We start from the raw sequence: 15,495 nt of genomic DNA, 5'->3' as shown, positions 1-15,495 counted from the left end.
ACTTACTCTTTTCTGCAACAATGCATTAATCCTTTGCATGTGTGCATAAATATAATGCAAGCGCGCATGCAAAATAATAATCATGGCAGTAGTTGCTTGCCGCCTTCTTCAATGATTTCCCATTTTTCTTAATCTTATTATGATAATTAAGAAAAAAGAATTTATGAAATTTGACTGATGATGTAGGAAACAATTTTGCACTACTGTCCAGTATCAGCATGGAAAAACATCATATTGCAGGAATAGCTGCACTCATCAAACAATATAATCCTTTTGGACTCCATCAATGATAGCACCCTGCAATCTCAACCATGGCCAACTGGTATGATATTAACCGAGAGCTTATAATGGCAGAGGGATATGATCCCAGTAGCTTATAACGGCAACTTGTATATCATGTAACTTCAGTTCAGCTTTCAAAAAGTGATGTACATTGAATGTTTTTGTCATAATTGCTCAATAAATCACAAAAGAATGAACAGTTAACGTCACATATTACTGTTGGTATTAATATTCCAGCCGCAGCAAACACATTAATCGGTCCTGCACATACACTCTCTACACCGTGGAAACCTGTAAACACTCCTCGCCTTCGGCCTTGCCTGGACATGTTTAGTTTGTCTAACTGCCTTCCTCACTCTCTGTTCAAACACGCGCCATTCTATGGTGGAATTCTTCAAAAAGATGTCTGCAAGCCTGCGTTTATTTGGTCTTATTGTTGGCATTTTCCCTCCACCATAGTATATTCGATATCCAGACACTAAAGATGAAAACTGACTCCCTGAATCAGTCATGGCAAATGCATTTGCAGCAGTACAGCCTATGAAATCCAGAGCCGCTAACTGCAGAAGTAAGTTTGTTATTCTTTAAGAGGTTGATAAGAGTGCAAAAACAGCAAAGACTAGGGGCTTGTTTGGGAAGTGAGATGATCTCACCTCATGGTTCTCATCTCATCTCATTTCAAAATTTCTTATAATTTCCTCCCCAAACATCCTCTAAATACAAACACTTTTCAATTTCAAATATTCAACTTTTTCATTTAATCATTACAATTTTTCCAAACTTCTAAACAAAACACAAAATACAATACAACTTTTTCAAATATTCTAACACTATTTTAACTTTATAATATTTTAGTCAACTTTTTCTCTCTCATTTTCCAAAACCCAATAAAGCAACTTAATTCAAACCATTTCACTACTATTCATAGAATTCTCATCTTATCTCATTATCCAAAAGAGCCCTTACAGTCCATTCGGTACACAGAACAGATCTTTGGAATGGAGTAACAGTTCCGTAGAGAGTAGGTTTGTTTTATAACAAGGAATAGTTATTCATAAGAATAGCTGCTCAAAATGAAGAATACCTATTCTTCTAAAAAACAAGAGCAATACCAATTATAGGAGGTTTGGATAGTGAGTTGAGATGAAAGGTGAAATTTGAATAAATGTTGTTAGAATATTATTTTTCAATATTATTATTGTTTTGAAATTTGACGAAGTTGAATTATTTATTGTATTTTATGTGGAAATTTGAAAAAGTTGTAATAATTAGATGAGATGAGATGAGTTAAAAGGCTTTTTGTATCCAAACCTACCAGGGTAGGAATGAAAATTTTCAAGAGATCACCTTGGGTGTTTTTCAAACTAAAATAAATAAGAAAAAAAATCTAAGATATTTTGGGATGGCAACATGATTTTTTTTTTAAACTTTTAGGTGAAAAAGTAGAAAGAGCAGTTTCTTTTTTGGGAAAGGCCGCTTGAATATTTGGAAATTTGATTTAATCCAGTGAGAACATCATGTGTTATAACCAAACAAAAAATAGGAATGACAATTATGGGTACCAAACATAACTTTATTTTATCCTCCCAAGGAAAATAAAATAAAAATATTGTGTATGGTACATAAAATAAACAAAAAATTCTGTTGATGATGAAATTGTGAAGAATAACTGATGAAGTAAGAAACATCACTATTAAAGACACCGCATGAAACTAGGTTGAGATCTGGAATAGGTTGCAAAAGCAAGCATACTTGACAATATTTGCAGAAAAGCCTACCATAATATTTTTACATATTAAAGATGTACCGATATGATAATTTTCTATGATGGTCATGGTTTGGGAGAGATTTAGCATTTAAAGTGAATTTATACCATTTAAGTCTTCTCAATCATGATTAATTTTTTTACAAGCTGCCAATGACATTTGTTTCAGATCTATCAAGCAACTGATGAGGATGTCATATCTCATGCATATATTTAAAATTGGTTTTGTTAGAAAAATGAACCTCTAACAGGTGTGGTGTCTTCTTCAGGGGTGACAACTACTCAAAATTCCTAACAGAGACACCAAGACAAATTTTTGCTCTAGCAACGTTTTGTTGAGAGGGCATTTTAAGATTCCACCACAAATCGTTTAGTAGTTACTCCTGAAAATCTTCCAAGTGCAAATCCTACAGTTCAGAAGTTATGAGCCCATTTAACAAGCCTTTGTTAGTTCCACAAGACCAATCAAAAGTTCAATTCAAAGTGTTTAAGAAATAGAACTCAGTTCTCTCATTTAAAAAATCAAAAGTTCTTGATCATGTGCGCAACAGTATGGAGTTTCATCACTATTTCCAAAAGCCAAAATGAGCATCAGAAACCTAAAAACACAGATGCAATTAAAACGAGACAGACAACAAAAAGGGAGAAGAGGACATTTATGGTGGAACTGAGGGAGTTATAACATCATTGAACACCTACAAGTGAAAGCAATTAAATTAAGCATGTAAGCACACTCGAGCTGGCGAGCCACAATAATAAAAGCAACATTATTACCTGAGATGAAAAATTCACAAATGGTTCAAGTTCAGCCGATGAAAGCAGCTTTTCTTTAGTAACCAAATTAGGATACAAGCTGGTCAAAGCTCCCAACCTAGACTGACCCCCATATATTTGTGAACCTGCCACAAATATATGTGTCTTGCGTCTGAAACCAAGTGCAGCAAGCATAAGTATTGCTTCCTCAGGTGTTAGAGGGCAAAGGCCTTCTGACCTGAGTTCTTCAGGAGAGGGTAACCTGCAAAGATTAAACAGTATGATTAGATACAGACAAAAGTTGATGGAAGATAAATGCTTTCCTTCTCAATTTTTCCTTTCTTTGCTTCTTAATGACAAGTTTGTGAGAAGGGCTTAAAAGTTCTCTTTGCTTAGTAAAATTATGTCTTTAAAATGTTGCTGGAAACTTCACAAAATATTGAGAACAACCGCCGAATAGAATCACATATTAACAGCAAAATAAGCTCACCAAAATATTAGCATACAAATTACGGACATGAAATAAATACAAAGCAAAAATGACATGGCACATACTTTGTGGTCTTCTTGAGAAGTGTCAATGCAGGGAAATGGATTTCACGATATGCTTCCAACTCTTGCCTCTCTTCTTCACCCCCACCAAATTCACATAAAGAATGAGCTACCATGTCAATTTCAAATCTCAGGTGCAGGGCTAGATATTTGGAAGTTTTCTTAGCACCGCTACTGCTTTCATTATTACTTGATGCTGCAGATGAACCAATAAGATAACGATCCAGTGCTCCAGGGAGACCTACATGCCGGCGTAACCTTTGAAGAAGCAAAGCACCAGTTTCTTGAATTTTTGGAACAAATTGCAGTGCAAGAAAATTACATCTGCATCGAAGTCTCTATATGAAGTTCCCCAATTAGGAGAAGCAAAGTAGGTAAGAGGTTAATGAACTAAGGAAGACCAAGTTAGCATAACAACCCAACAAATATTGCTTGCAATATATTTTTTCAACAAGCAATATTGCTTATATAATCTATCAGTAACTTTAATAGACTAGAGGTCAATAGCCAGTGATTTACCTGCAACTGAAATGGAATTGGGTCAAATGCCAATCGATTCCCAAATCCAACAAAATGTACGACTCTATTCTTAAATAGAATAGGGAGAATCTTCTTTAAGTAAAAACTTGGTTTGGCCTCTTTCGTGATGTCTTCATCCGTCACCTGGAACGGTATTTCATCAACACCATGACACTGGAGTTAATAATCATCCATTATGACCATTCAGAAAATTTGGATAAAGAACTTACAACACTGCCAACAGCCTCCAAATCTAATGATTGCAGATCCTTAGGAAGTTCCTTCACTATCCGAATATCAGGAGTCAAGTAGTTAATAAAATGCTCCTCCTGATAGATATCGCTGAATTGACTATGAAATTATACAATTTGATATTGTCATTTTTCCATCAAAATCAAAAATAAAATTTTTTAAAGATGCAGCCTATCTAGAAACAATAGATTTTACTAAATAATACTGAATTCCTTCTTATAAAACCAGGGATAAATTTCAATTTTACTTTAAAATTTGCAATGTTCCCTAAACCTTACATTTGAGCTATCAATCCTCAAACATTGTAAACAGTAGAAAATTTTTGTTTCATATTTAATCTTAATTTATCAATGATCATATGTTATAATTTTCTCAATCTCTGTTATGTTTAGTCTTAATTTTCACAGGCTAATCGTATGATCCTTCAAAAATTAAAGAAAAATAAGCAAGTGATTATGGGATAAATGTGAGAAGCATGTTCTTTAACTAAGGCTAAAAATATACTTTTTACGGGGAAAATAAAGTTAAATGCCAAGAAATGTTGCAACTAACCACAAGTTTAGGAGTTGATTGCTCAAATATGAAGTTTAAGTGGGAAAATACAAGCGACTTCATTGTATTTGTATTGCAAGATGATTCTGATGCATACTCCAACAACAGCATTAAAAAAAGATTTCTAGACCCTGAAGCCAGACACCAAATGCCGCAATTTTCTAATGGAAAAGCACATTCATTATCGCACAAAGAAACAAATAATATTATGTGATTGTTGAGGAAGAAGAGCACCCTTAGAAAAAACGAAGAAAGAAAGAAGCATGTCACCTCTTATCTTTCCATACACTACTGTACAAAAATCTGGGAACAACCAGAGTTGAATTAAGTAATCGTGCGACCACAACTGCATTGCAAACCTGTTGCAAATTAGAAAGACTTCAGATAACAGAAAGACACTCTACCATAAATTAGCCCTATAGAAGCAAAGCTTCCCCCCTGCATGGCCCCTTTTCTTTTTAAAGAGCATTACTTACAGCAACTCGCTGTTGGTTCACCCCACCATTTGCAGTTACCAAAATGTGTCCATTATTTCCATCTATCACAGTATCACAAAAAATGCATAGTTAGAACCATCTTGAACTTTTAGTTTAACCATTAGATCAATGTTCTCAATAAACTTTAAGATGCCCAAGTACATAGATACAAATACATGCACAGCTGTAGTGTCCTTAAATATATTCCCCCCCCCCCCCCCCCCGGGGCGGGGTGGGGCGGGCCACACACACACACGGAGAGAGAGAGAGAGAGAGACCACTGGGTTCCCAGTTCCGTTGTTCAGCACAAGGTCTCCAAGCAGAAGCGGGAACAAATGGCTCCTGCCACAAGTCTTTTGGCTCGGGTTTATTCTGTCTCTGTGTGATCATAATACAAAGCCAATGAAATCAGGCAAAAGAACTGACCTTAAAAGAGGAAAAAAATCTGCTTTCTAGGACTTCCAGAGTCAGCATACAAAATAATATCCAAATACCTCGGCCAAGGCATGGGCAGCCAAAGCCAACATCCTGCCGTAGATACCTCTCTGTGGTCTTTTGCCTTTACCTTTCCTCCATTTTTCCTGCAAACATTTCAAGTAAAGAATCAAAAGGGAAAGTAGAAGCTCATGACACTGACATTTGTTGAACTGCATCTATTTTCTCTGTCTTCTCTTCCATAAACGACCATATTAAAATTCCACCACACTGGTTTCAAGATGACACGACCAATAGCCAATGAACAGTAACAATTTAATGATTTTTCTTACAAATTGCACATACATATTACATTTTTCTCATATTGATGCGCACTGAGAAATAATTAATTGATTGTATCGAAAAATATTGGTATTATACATATTTATTCCTACAAAAATGTAAATAAATGTCACTTACATACTAAAATTCGAGTCTTCTCCAAATTAATCCCAAACCTCCGAATCATTACTAGTCTAACAATAATGACAAACTTTCCATTTCTACAAAAACAAACCTCTTCACGTTGCGGGACCGAAACCGAACTCGAATTCTCAGCTTTAGAATCAACAGCTTGATCCTGTAATCGCAAAAGCATAATCCAATTCACCAAGAAAAACAAACCCACCAATCCAATTAGGGCCACGAGCCCTTTCACACGCTTTCTACTATACCATGATTTGGCAGCCTTCCTCTTCCCCTTTTGCTGAGCTTTCAATTGCAGCTTCCGGTCCCATAGAAACCCTAGCAACTTGAGATCCGAAAAAGATGACGCTTGGGAACGGTCAGAGTTCGAGAGCCGACTCGGGCTGAACCTCGGGGAGTGACTCGGCGAGTCCTGTCGGCTCCTCGAAGTGGGTGAGTTGGACCGGGCGTGAAACGAGCCGGACCTGGCCTTGTTAAGCTCAGCCCGATCAGAAACCCCGACCTCGCCAAGCTCATGCGGTTCTTGCTCGTTCGTTTTACCGGCAGATTCGAGAGCGGTGTCTGAGAGGGTAGTAGGGATTGAGGCCATGGTATACCAGGCAAGGAAATTCTGTTTTCTTTTTAAAGCTTTAAAATTTGAGGATTGGGGTGCGAAATTTAACGTGGGAATTGCCACAAATGGAACAGTCGGACTGCGTGACTGTCTGAAGGCCGTTTAATAAACTCCCGGTATGGTTAGCTGGATGATAAACAGCACTTGTTCCTAAAGAATCTATCCAACGCACCGCACGCTTTGTATTCTAGGCGTCTCACGTGACCGACCTCTCTGTCTTTGCTAGTGACATTTTGCTCGTCTTCGGGAATTCTTGCTGAAGTAGCATACAGTAAATAATGGATAGAAAAATGATAATATGAATTTCAAATCTCTCTCTTTATTTATATTTTTTATTTTTATTTTTTAATAATTAATAAAGTAATTATTAATGAATTTATATATTTTTTTCTTAATGTTTAAAACATACTTATATAAAAAAAATCATTTACATTGGTATGCATGAATATAATCATCGTGAATTTGTGTGTATTGGAAATAAATAAATAAAAATTTGTATATTTTATTATAGAGTGTAAATACTATTTGACAAATTAAAAAAAAAAAAAAAAGTTAATTATTTACCATAACTAGCAAACATATGCCAATGGGTATGCGTTGGGTTTAAAAAATGTAGTATTGGATTGGCCATTTCATTGGGTAAATTTTATCTAATATCACACTTTTTTCCTTTTGCTTATCTCACTCAAAATTTTATCTATTTATACTCTATATAATAATAAAATATTATTTATTCTCAATTTTTTAGATTTTTTTTTTGTTATATTTTGCATGTCTATTGCCAATTGGTTATATTCTTAATGAAATAAAATCTATTTTATTTTAATTATCATAATTTATAAAACACATTTTTTAATAATTTTATAATTCATAACATAACGACAATATCATTTATTCTAATTAAATTATTATTTCTTACTTATATTTTTAAAGCAAACTAATCGATAAATTTCTAAGTACATATTTTACCCTATATTTGGATTGGAGAATAGATAGAGAAAAATTGAAGAATTTGTAAATATATGAATCAATCTCGCGCAACGAACGAGAGAAATTAGGATGAGAAAAGTAACATAACTGTTTAAGAAGAAAGAAAATAAACTTAAAAAGTGGATGACTAAGTTATGTTCTGAGAAACACATGGCAAACAAATAAAAGTAAGCAACGAATCAAAATCACACGACACACAATTAACATTATTTGGCAATATGCTTATGTCTATATAATTGCAAAAGTTTTATTAATTCAGAAGAGATTATAATTACTCAATCTCAACTCACATTCTCTATGACTTTTTCTCTCTTATAATATGCACTCTCACTTCGACTCTTTATTATCATTGAAAACTACTGAAAATTATGCCAAAGAAGTCAAAATATAACATATTTGTAGTAAACGGCACTAGAAACTTTAATAGGCAAAAACTGGATCATTCGCTCGAGTGGCGTGTTGTGCGCACATTGAGCGAATAGCTAATTGATATTAGCTTCAACAGTGTGTCAAGCGCAACTCAAGCAAATGTGTTCATCCGCCATACATAATGGTTTTTTTAATTAATTTGGGGTAGGGGTTAAAAAAAAAAATGCAACTCAATCAAACACTAGGATTTGTGTCTCGCTTGAGCCAATTGTTGCATGAGATTCACTCGAGCCCACTATTGAGCGCACCTCAAGCACGGATTGAGCTAGCAATAGTCGAGAAAACTCTCTATTTCTTATTTTCTGCTCACAAACCAAGCTCGACATACAACCAAAGAAGTAATTGTTCATCTACATATATATTTATATATATTGAGCTACTATAGTTAAATTCTGTTAAAAGCTTATAGGCTATTGGATACCTAATCCAATGCACCACTTTTGGCTTATAGCATTAATTAGCAAAAAGTTGACATGTTAGAATACCATACTCTAAAAGAACATATTCCTCAGTTGTACCACAAAACAACACCGTAGCGGACCTCAAATGAATTTGAAAAAAATAAAATAAGTATTACAACGTATAGGTTCCACCCAATGAAATGTGATATCTGATTATCCAAAAATATGCAAAAACCTGCTTCGTGAATATGCCAGGAAATCACATAATTAATGTGTGCATTTTTGCCATCATCTTGGTCATTTTAAACTAATGCAGCAATAAGAACTAAAGGAAGGTCGGCTAGCTACTGAAAGCGATGAAACTGCATTCCTTTTTCCATAAGACTAGGAAAATTTGTCCGTGGACTCATGAAAAAAGCTAGACGATTGTGTATTTGGCAAGATTTCTCTTTACTCGTGTCAGCATTCTCACTTTGATATCTCTGGGTCAAAGTGAGACTAAAAAAGTCTAAAATTGACATTCACACCAACTCATAAGCAGAAGAACTGATCAATAAGTAATCTTATATAAACTGTCAATAAAATGGTGATAGTTGCCATTAGTGAGATCAATCTGAGTTTCAAATGAACCCAAACCTTTATTTTCATGAATTTTCTCAATTTAGTTAAAAATTTCTAGTATGCCGCACTATGTAACACCATTTCCAGCTAACTATACACTCTTAATTTCCAAAATATAGTCTTCAATTGCGATAAAAGAAATGCTTGGGGAACATAATTACATATCTGATCTGATGTTCATACAAAACTGCATCGCTGTTTGTAAGTCCAACATGGCCACGCCATTTTTATAACGGCATGTCAATGGCCTCATGCTCGGGTATCTTGTATGCAAAACCAGATTCATCACTCGAACGCCTTCTGACCATACTTGCCCTTTGCACTAACGTCACCAACGCTTGCACAACCTCAGACATGGGAGGACGAAACTCAGGTTCCGGCTATACACAAAACCAAAAAATTGTAAATTGAAGGTTCTAAAGAATGAGAACATATTATTTGCAAAACTATGCTACTAAATTGAAGACAATTTGACTAGAGAACTTTCATTTTTTAAAAAATATCTGAAAATAATGAAAAAGAAAAAAGAGTTTGAGAGTTTCCTTGGCATGAATTAAAATGAAGATAGACATGATAGTGGTTTCCAACATGAATAGTCATGCTCGTGGTTTCCGACTATCTAGAAAATTAAATTTATGTATTATACAAACTAAGTTCTTTTCAAATAGTTCCCTGCATCTTGGCTTGTGCTTTCCACAAATGGTTAGCCTATCATGTGGCAGTTAATGAAATAGGACCAAGATAGCTGACAGTTTTTATAACTGGGCAATGCAGAAGCTTATCAAAGCTGTTGTAACTTCTTTATAAATGGAAATGCTGCAATTTCAAAAGCTGGTAACATATTAAGCAGTAGATTATCATATTTCTTTAACAAACTATCCACCTTTAGTGTGATTATTACTTCTCCCGTATATCTTTAGCTCTAAAATAAATTTTGTTTAGCATATTGCATATATTGTTCTTACACTGGTCATGATTCTATAAAGAAACGGCTTCATGGAACAGCAGAAACTTAAAGTCATAGACCGAATTTATTTTTTTAATAAATTTCTTATGTAACTTTGTGAAAAATGTTGGGGGAACAATCCGATAAGAATCCACAGAAAAGAAATCAACTAAGACTGCTGGAATTTATGAAACAAAAGTGTCAAATAGATCACCCAAGTCGATAGAAGGAACAAAACACCAGGATATCTGTCAATCTGTAGTAAAGTTTAAACTTTCTTCTTCAAAAAGATAAACTTTCGTGAAGCAAATAGCACTGAACTGCTTTAATAAGCCATAAATACGTAATGTCCTTTCTTCATCAAAATCTAAGCCCAACATAAAATAAATTTTAACATTAGTACAGAATTTTACCTGAACACAGAGGGCAATGATATCGGCAAAGCGTGAGAGAGACTTTGCAGGATATATGCCATCCAGGGCAGGATCAACCATTTTTGCTAAGGCGTCTATATCGTGGAGTTGGGGAGTAGCCCATCTCACAAGTGATTGTTCTGATCTCACTCTTGAACTAAACAACAGAAGAATGTGGGGTAAGTGGAAAACTTTACAAAGATATTAGCCCTAAGATAATGAAGAATCTGCCAAAATCATTCCATTTTGGTAATGTAGAGCAGCTTTACCTGTCCAGTGGTTTTCTGCCAGTCAAAAGCTCCAACATCACCACTCCAAAACTGTACACATCACTTTTTACAGTGTATATCCCTGACAATGCAAATTCAGGTGCGCTATAACCAAATGAACCAACCATCTGAGTTGAGATCTGTGAAACATGAAGTACAGATAATTAACCTGCCAGCACAGGACAAAATGCACCCATTTACATACCAAAATGCACAAACAAAACAAAATTTGTTAATCAATCCACACGCGTGACATAACTCTGCTTATCTACCTGCCTCTCTGTGTTTGGATTTGGAGCAGCCAAACCACAGTCAGACAAATGGGGATTAAGCTCTTCATCAAGTAAAATGTTTGCCGACTTGAAGTTTCTATGTACAACAGATGGCAGGCAAACTTCATGCAAGTACCTGCTAGTCAAAGCTATTGTTTAGAAAGGAGCTATTGTTTAGAAAGGAAATTGGAGTATGTGTTTGGGTTTGGGAATGCATATCTCCACCTCACATACACTCAGAAAGACAAAGATGAGGGGAGAGACAGGGAGTGTGTGTGAAAATTACACATAACATACTCTAAGGCTCGAGCAGTGCCAAGTGCTACCCTAACACGGGCATTCCAAGTCAGGGTCCTGCTGCCATCTTCAGTGAAATGGAGCATGTCATGCAGATTCCCATTTCCTATATACTCATAAACTAGTAGACGTTGTCCATGTTCTGCACAATATCCAGCCAGTGTGACAATGCTTGGATGCCTCAAGCGTGACATATTTGAAACAGCTTCAAGAAAATAATCTTCCTCCTGTAATGAAAGTGCTGCACTATCGATCTTCTTAATGGCCATTACCTATTATAGATAAAATGGAAGAAAAAATGAGTCATTCGCTATCATCCGAATCCGACGTTACTACCAGAAGATCAAATATCCTAACCATGGTCCCAGAGAGAGGGTGATGTTATGACAACACAAAGGAAATTATTACAAGGACAATTTTTTTAATAAAAAAACCATAATATGGAAAATCACCTTTCCATTGGGGAACTCTGCTTTGTAAACACGACCTAGGGAACCTTCGCCAACTAGAAATTCCTGACTAAAGCTATTTGTTGCCATTTGGAGAGAAGCAACATTATATGAAGTAGCAGTGATGGGTGACTTTATTCTCTCCACAGATACCTTTTTCTCTTGTAGCCTCTCAACCATCAGATTTTCAGCAGGTGGGGGGTTCAGATCTGTAACAGCAAGCGTGCTTTTTAGTCTCGTCTCTTGCACCTCAGTATTTACTGCAAAAACAGATGAGGATGTTATCTAAAATGATGGATTTTAAACCATTTTGAAAGGAGAAGAAATTTACATTTCCATAACTTTCATGTTTCCATAGTACAGTAGATTAAACTACGTAAATTTATTTACAACATCTAACTTAACTGCATCTGTAGAAAATGAATTTGTTATTTTCATAAACCTCTAAAAGATGTTAAGCTTCTTGAACTTTAGGTAGATTTACTTCCATAGAATTATAGCCCTAGAAAATCTAAATTTCCCACTACAATAAATGCGACTGAATGGAAGAATAAAAGGAAAAACAGCATTTGGGAGAAAAAAGAACAAGGAAAAGGATGCTACCATTACTTGTTCCAACCGAGAGACTACCCCTGCGAGTTCTAGCACCAGCATCCTTCCGTTTATTTTTTCGAATGCAAAAGGCAAGAAGTAGTAGCAGAACTAAAGCAACAACTATGGAACCCAAGATTATGCCGACCAGAGCCCCAACTGTCAACCCCTTATTAGCATGGGATGATTCACCAGTAGAACCCTGTGTGGTACGCGTGTCCGATCCAGCATGAGTGCGATTAGCAATTGATCTGCCTGGAGGAGGTGGCGTATATGGTGACGGCGGAGAAGCAGGACCATTGTCAAATGAATTTCCACCATATCTGTTTTGTTTACAGAGGGTAACTTATAAATATTGCAAAAGGTTGTGTTACAAAACAGCTTGTGGTATAAGAAACAATATGCACGAAAACTTACAACAAATTAGGGATCACTTTAAGTTCTTGAGGTAGCCATCCACTGAAACGGTTGTTTGCAACATTGCTGTAGAAAAGATAGCATGTAAGAACAAAAGAGGAACTAAGGTAGATAAAGCAACCCCAAAGGAAAGGAACGTACAGAGTGGTCAAAGGCAAGCCCGTAAGAACATTAAGAGAACCACTCAATTGATTGTTCTGCAGATATCTGCCACAAGTTCAGAGACCATGAGAAGTTAAAAACAAACTGCACAAGATTTCCACAAGGCTTCCAACTGCACCCACATACTTCTATAGAAAGATCCCTGCTTGTTTCTTGGGATAAGTTAATAATTTTACTAATAGAAAGCTATGAAGGCGCTACCCAAGTACACACAGGGTATTACCTAGAAAATAAAGGAAAAAGAGCAAGAGAGTCTTGAAAAATAGATATACAGCAGGCATGAACATTCATTCAAAGAAAGAAAACTACAGGAAAAGGACCTAAGACCCTCCATTGTCCTCTCACAGTCCTCAAAGCTCCGATCATTTCTTTCCACAAGGCTTTTTAAAACAACTTATCACTTTAAAATACTCACAGAGAAGAGAGATTGGCCAGTGAACTTAAGGAACTAGGAAGATCTCCAGAAAAGTTGTTGAAAGAGAGATCCCTACATTCACAAGCAAGGTGGAATAATCTATTAGTGAGAATTATATGAGAATAAGGATGAGTATTAGTGGTTACTCAAAACTCGAAAGGGTCAAAATACTTGGTTTAAGTATCACAATGGAGTCACTAGGCACCATTTGACAACTAAATTCTACTAAAAGATAAGCTAATTGAATATTGTAGTTTGAAGAAAGGTATCTTACAAGGTTGCAAGGCCAGCAAGATTAGCAAAAATGTCTCCAATTGACTGGGAAATCGTATTACAGCTAACATTCCTAAAACGATAGAATCTTAAATAAGCAATAAGAAGGCCTCATATTGCAACTGAATTGCCCAAGTGATTGAAACCTCATAACATCCAAAGAAGCTACTCACAAATAACTGAGAGAAACCATACTAGAAACGGAATAAGGAAGATTCCCACTTAAGTTGTTGCCTGCAAGATTTCTGCATAAAACAATCAACCAAAAGTATTGCGTAAAATAACAAAATCACAGGTTCAAAACTATAGAAAGAATCAGCAAGACTTTGATATTTACATGCTTGTAAGATTTGGCGGTAACTGATATGGGATCGTATCATGAATGCTGTTGTCACTCAGATCACTAACAAACAAACAAAAAAATTAATGAACAACTCATTAGCTGAAAAATTAATATAGTTCCACACAACCAATAAATAAAAATAAATCATAACATTCTCACAGTTTTCTCAATGACTTAAGATCCGAAAGCAAGTATCCCATTGTTCCATTGAGTCCCAATTCAGATAGCTCCCTGTCAACAATGATAGGATCCATTAATTAAATTTAAACTGATCGAATCATCAAATTCTGTTCAAAGAGAGACATTTTCCAAAGATATTCATACATAGAAACAACAGCTGAGCCCTCACAGGTTATCCCTTTCCATGACTCGCTGCACGGATCACCGCCGCTTCTTTTCCAATTAGTTAGTTGAGAAGGACTGTTAAACGCGGCATACAGAACCTGAAGAGATTGAACTGCAATTCAAAATAAGCAACCAATCAAACTTAAAACCAAAAAAAAAAAAAAAAACAGAAAGACATGCGCACCAGATAAATAATGCATTAGGCAGCTGAGAAAGTTGTCGCAAAATAACTGAATGGCACTGAAAATTCACCATAATTTCAACCTCAACCTAGGCTAATAAAGTCTCAGGCCTCATTAGACCGGCAGTATTATTCTTTAATAAAAAAAAAATAACAACTTCATCTTCTTTTATTTTCTCTCGTTTTCTTGACAAGGTACAAGTAGTGCTTCGCCGGGGGGGGGGGGGGGTGGTGGTGTCTAAATGAAACTCCAGAAAGTCAATGCTCATTTCCTGATCTCATGTCACTCTTATCAACATCTAAATCCGTATTTTCCATTTTAAAAGCTTCGTAGTTTAAAAAAAAAAAAAAAAAAATCTAACAATAATTATAAATACGGAGTGAACGCAAACTGACAACAGTAAAAATAGATGACAATGAAATGTACCGTCAGAAGGGTCAGTAGCTCCTCGAACAAGAGGCAGAGCAGCAAAGATCAGCGTAATTAACACAAACTCAAGGAGTTGGCGAGTCAGAGATACTGAAAGAGCAGCGTGTTGATTAGCCATTGTTGTTCAAGTCGCCTGTCCACGGGCGGTTCGATCAAAGGTTGGATTTAGGAGGCAGAGCGCAGGCAAGAACAGCCGAGCAGCATGGACCTGCTGCCAAAGAAGATGAAGAAAAGGTTGGGGCTGAGATCAAGACCTGTAGTCAGAGACATCGACATGAAGAAAAGGACAGAGAGTAAGATTCGAAGCTTATGGAAGAGAGAGAGAGAGAGATGAAAGAGTGTATGAATACGTGTGTCGGCGAAACAGAATAACGAGATTAAAGGAAAAATTGAGAAAAATAATATAAACAGAAAGAAAGGTTGGTTTTGCATTGTGCAAGACGTATGACGCCTGTGGGCTCAGGTGGGTCTGTTTCTGGCTGTCCCCCTGACCCTGGGCTGGCTTCGGATCTCCTACTTTAAAAAAAACAAAAAGGAATACATCATCACGTTTACTTGAAAAGCTGTTTTATTTATTTATTTATTGA

General features: G+C 35.9%; 2 protein-coding genes across 16 annotated transcripts; both read right to left on the bottom strand.

The window, feature by feature from the left end:
* Positions 1-370: 370 nt before the first annotated feature.
* Positions 371-6,806, bottom strand: LOC122276170 (O-fucosyltransferase 15-like). 2 transcript variants are annotated; one of them, XM_043085723.1, is made up of 11 exons: positions 6,300-6,508; positions 6,143-6,205; positions 5,646-5,732; positions 5,430-5,529; positions 5,152-5,213; positions 4,946-5,034; positions 4,102-4,222; positions 3,872-4,015; positions 3,356-3,690; positions 2,822-3,062; positions 371-842 (listed from the first exon to the last, which is right to left on the bottom strand). In XM_043085723.1, the coding sequence occupies exons 1-11, from the start codon at positions 6,360-6,362 to the stop codon at positions 534-536; spliced, it is 1,614 nt and encodes a 537-aa protein (XP_042941657.1). In that variant the 5' UTR covers positions 6,363-6,508; the 3' UTR covers positions 371-533. The 2 variants fall into 2 exon arrangements, with proteins under 2 accessions (XP_042941657.1, XP_042941656.1); XM_043085722.1 differs by having other exon boundaries at positions 6,143-6,806.
* Positions 6,807-9,018: 2,212 nt separating this feature from the next.
* LOC122277813 (protein STRUBBELIG-RECEPTOR FAMILY 8-like) lies at positions 9,019-15,390 on the bottom strand. Of its 14 annotated transcripts, none has more exons than XM_043087990.1 (16): positions 14,906-15,388; positions 14,277-14,409; positions 14,112-14,183; positions 13,947-14,012; positions 13,783-13,854; positions 13,611-13,682; positions 13,337-13,408; positions 12,901-12,966; positions 12,760-12,825; positions 12,355-12,665; positions 11,755-11,960; positions 11,303-11,574; positions 11,006-11,141; positions 10,734-10,873; positions 10,465-10,621; positions 9,019-9,485 (listed from the first exon to the last, which is right to left on the bottom strand). In XM_043087990.1, exons 1-16 carry the CDS (start codon positions 15,024-15,026, stop codon positions 9,333-9,335), a joined length of 2,115 nt encoding a protein of 704 aa, XP_042943924.1. In that variant the 5' UTR covers positions 15,027-15,388; the 3' UTR covers positions 9,019-9,332. The 14 variants fall into 14 exon arrangements, 13 of the variants coding, with proteins under 13 accessions (XP_042943924.1, XP_042943923.1, XP_042943925.1 ...); XM_043087989.1 differs by having other exon boundaries at positions 11,755-12,011; positions 12,361-12,665; XM_043087991.1 differs by having other exon boundaries at positions 12,361-12,665.
* Positions 15,391-15,495: the final 105 nt, after the last annotated feature.

This window comes from Carya illinoinensis, chromosome 9 (assembly GCF_018687715.1).
Source record: "Carya illinoinensis cultivar Pawnee chromosome 9, C.illinoinensisPawnee_v1, whole genome shotgun sequence".
Lineage (NCBI taxonomy): Eukaryota > Viridiplantae > Streptophyta > Magnoliopsida > Fagales > Juglandaceae > Carya > Carya illinoinensis.
Note: the sequence above shows the minus strand (reverse complement) of the source record. Positions and strands in the feature narration are given on the sequence as shown.

Excerpts from the sequence above, each read along its gene's own strand:
- LOC122277813 (XM_043087987.1), bottom strand. The coding sequence starts at position 15,026 with ATGGCTAATCAACACGCTGCTCTTTCAGTATCTCTGACTCGCCAACTC. Across the intron at positions 13,683-13,782 it reads ATGGTTTCTCTCAGTTATTT|GAATGTTAGCTGTAATACGA; the intron begins GTGAGTAGCTTC and ends CTATCGTTTTAG. Across the intron at positions 10,622-10,733 it reads GGCAGAAAACCACTGGACAG|TTCAAGAGTGAGATCAGAAC; the intron begins GTAAAGCTGCTC and ends TCTGTTGTTTAG.
- LOC122276170 (XM_043085722.1), bottom strand. The coding sequence starts at position 6,640 with ATGGCCTCAATCCCTACTACCCTCTCAGACACCGCTCTCGAATCTGCC. Across the intron at positions 3,691-3,871 it reads CAATTCCATTTCAGTTGCAG|AGACTTCGATGCAGATGTAA; the intron begins GTAAATCACTGG and ends AACTTCATATAG. Across the intron at positions 843-2,821 it reads TTGTGAATTTTTCATCTCAG|TTAGCGGCTCTGGATTTCAT; the intron begins GTAATAATGTTG and ends TTACTTCTGCAG.